The sequence below is a fragment of the Arachis ipaensis genome, chromosome B09 (genome assembly GCF_000816755.2).
Source record: "Arachis ipaensis cultivar K30076 chromosome B09, Araip1.1, whole genome shotgun sequence".
Classification (NCBI taxonomy): domain Eukaryota; kingdom Viridiplantae; phylum Streptophyta; class Magnoliopsida; order Fabales; family Fabaceae; genus Arachis; species Arachis ipaensis.
The window spans coordinates 63563884-63565478 of record NC_029793.2 but is presented as its reverse complement, the minus strand read 5'-3'; the positions used below and the strand labels follow the sequence as shown (position 1 = coordinate 63565478).

The following is a 1595-nucleotide window of genomic DNA, read 5'->3' as shown; positions in this document are numbered from 1 at the left end:
AATAATTTTTAATACATATAAAATATTTTTGTACACCAATATTTAATAATTAATTCGATTACTTTTTTATGATTAATTTTTTGTGTATATATAATTTAAGTAATTAGCAAAAAAAACATGTGAATCTCACCTTGACTACTTCCACCGTTAGTGCCAGCAGCGGTTGAATCTTCAACTTTGATTCCGAGTTTGGAACAGTTAGATCCAATAGTACCTTAACAATAGCAAGGCCAAAATGGAAACTCAATCACTTTATATCAATATTGTTCTAATTTTCCTATGCCTTAAAGAAAGAAAGTTTGATTTGGATCCTTAATTAATTATTTAACTAATTAATTGCTTACATGCACTGTAGCAAGGGAAAACAGAGATGTTTAGAAGATTGAAAGTGTTGGGATTGCATTCACATCTGTATGTATGAGTCTTGTTCTTCTGGCAGCTACCTTCCCCACAGTATGCCCAATAGCACGCTATATCACACATTACACATACATAATGCACATTTTTATATTAATTATATCGTTATTAGAACTTAGAAAGATGAAATTAAATCAACCCAATAATAATATTAATTATACTTACGATCAAAAGCTGAGAAATTGTGTGGTACACTCTTCTCTGGAACTGGAGGGGGTGCTGACTGGCAACCGTAGTTCATACTACCTGCATATATAATATATTAATAGAATAGACTGAAACACTAATTCAATATACGAGGCTGTTTTTTTTTTTTTTAAATATTTTTCAATTTGACAAGTTAAAGATTAATTCGTTACGAATTTAAATTTTATTAAAAATATCTAATAAATTACTGCATATAACAAGGCAAAATTCAAACTTTAGATACTTATTTAAACTCGAATAGATGAATTTATTATTTGGCCAATTCAAAACTAATTGATATTATTATTTAACATTATTCGAAACACATGATGTTACCAATGTAATAATTATTTGAATTTATTTTTTTATTTTTATTTTTATTATTTTTAATTTTTGAGATTTTGCAAAAAAAAAAATGAAACTAATTTTAAAAACATTATTTCCACTTCTTAATTTTTCATAAAATGTTAAAAAGCAAAATATATTTAAAAATAAGAATATAAATCAAAAGACATGAAAATTAATTTTTTTTTTTTAAATGTAAGATGGGTTAGTTGAGTACATTGAGGGATGACACATGGGAGAAAGCTATTGGCATCTGTATCATTGTCATTGTCCCGAGTCCGCTTCCAACCATTATCACATTCACATATGAAGTTTAATGGGTAACTCGTGTTTGCTACGCACTTTCCCTTCCCACATTCCACTTCATCACAAATCTTCCCTGCAATAATATAATCCATATTCTGACGGTTAATAAATAACTACTAGTTCATTATTATATGAGAAAAGCTCATGCCAGTAATTTTTATCTATACTGACTAATATTTTTAGTTAATATTGTATTTATACCAGTATTTTATTAGTGTATTTAGACTTTCTTTTGACATTAATAAATTTATTAACTAACTGTTAATCGAAAACAATAACTTGTGCTAAATTATAATTATGTATGTTTCAAGAATAAATATAAAAACAGTTTTTTCATGAGT

The 1595-nt window shown here is 26.6% G+C and overlaps 1 protein-coding gene across 1 annotated transcript in view; it reads right to left on the bottom strand.

Moving 5' to 3' along the window:
* Window positions 1-1595, bottom strand: part of LOC107616570 — a 2546-nt gene that overhangs the window by 617 nt on the left and 334 nt on the right. The window contains exons 2-5 of the mRNA XM_016318521.2: window positions 1166-1327; window positions 583-663; window positions 345-470; window positions 131-214 (exon numbers count right to left, since the gene is read on the bottom strand). Coding sequence (XP_016174007.1) covers window positions 131-214; window positions 345-470; window positions 583-663; window positions 1166-1327 — 453 coding nt within the window. The remainder of the gene's footprint in view (window positions 1-130; window positions 215-344; window positions 471-582; window positions 664-1165; window positions 1328-1595) is intronic.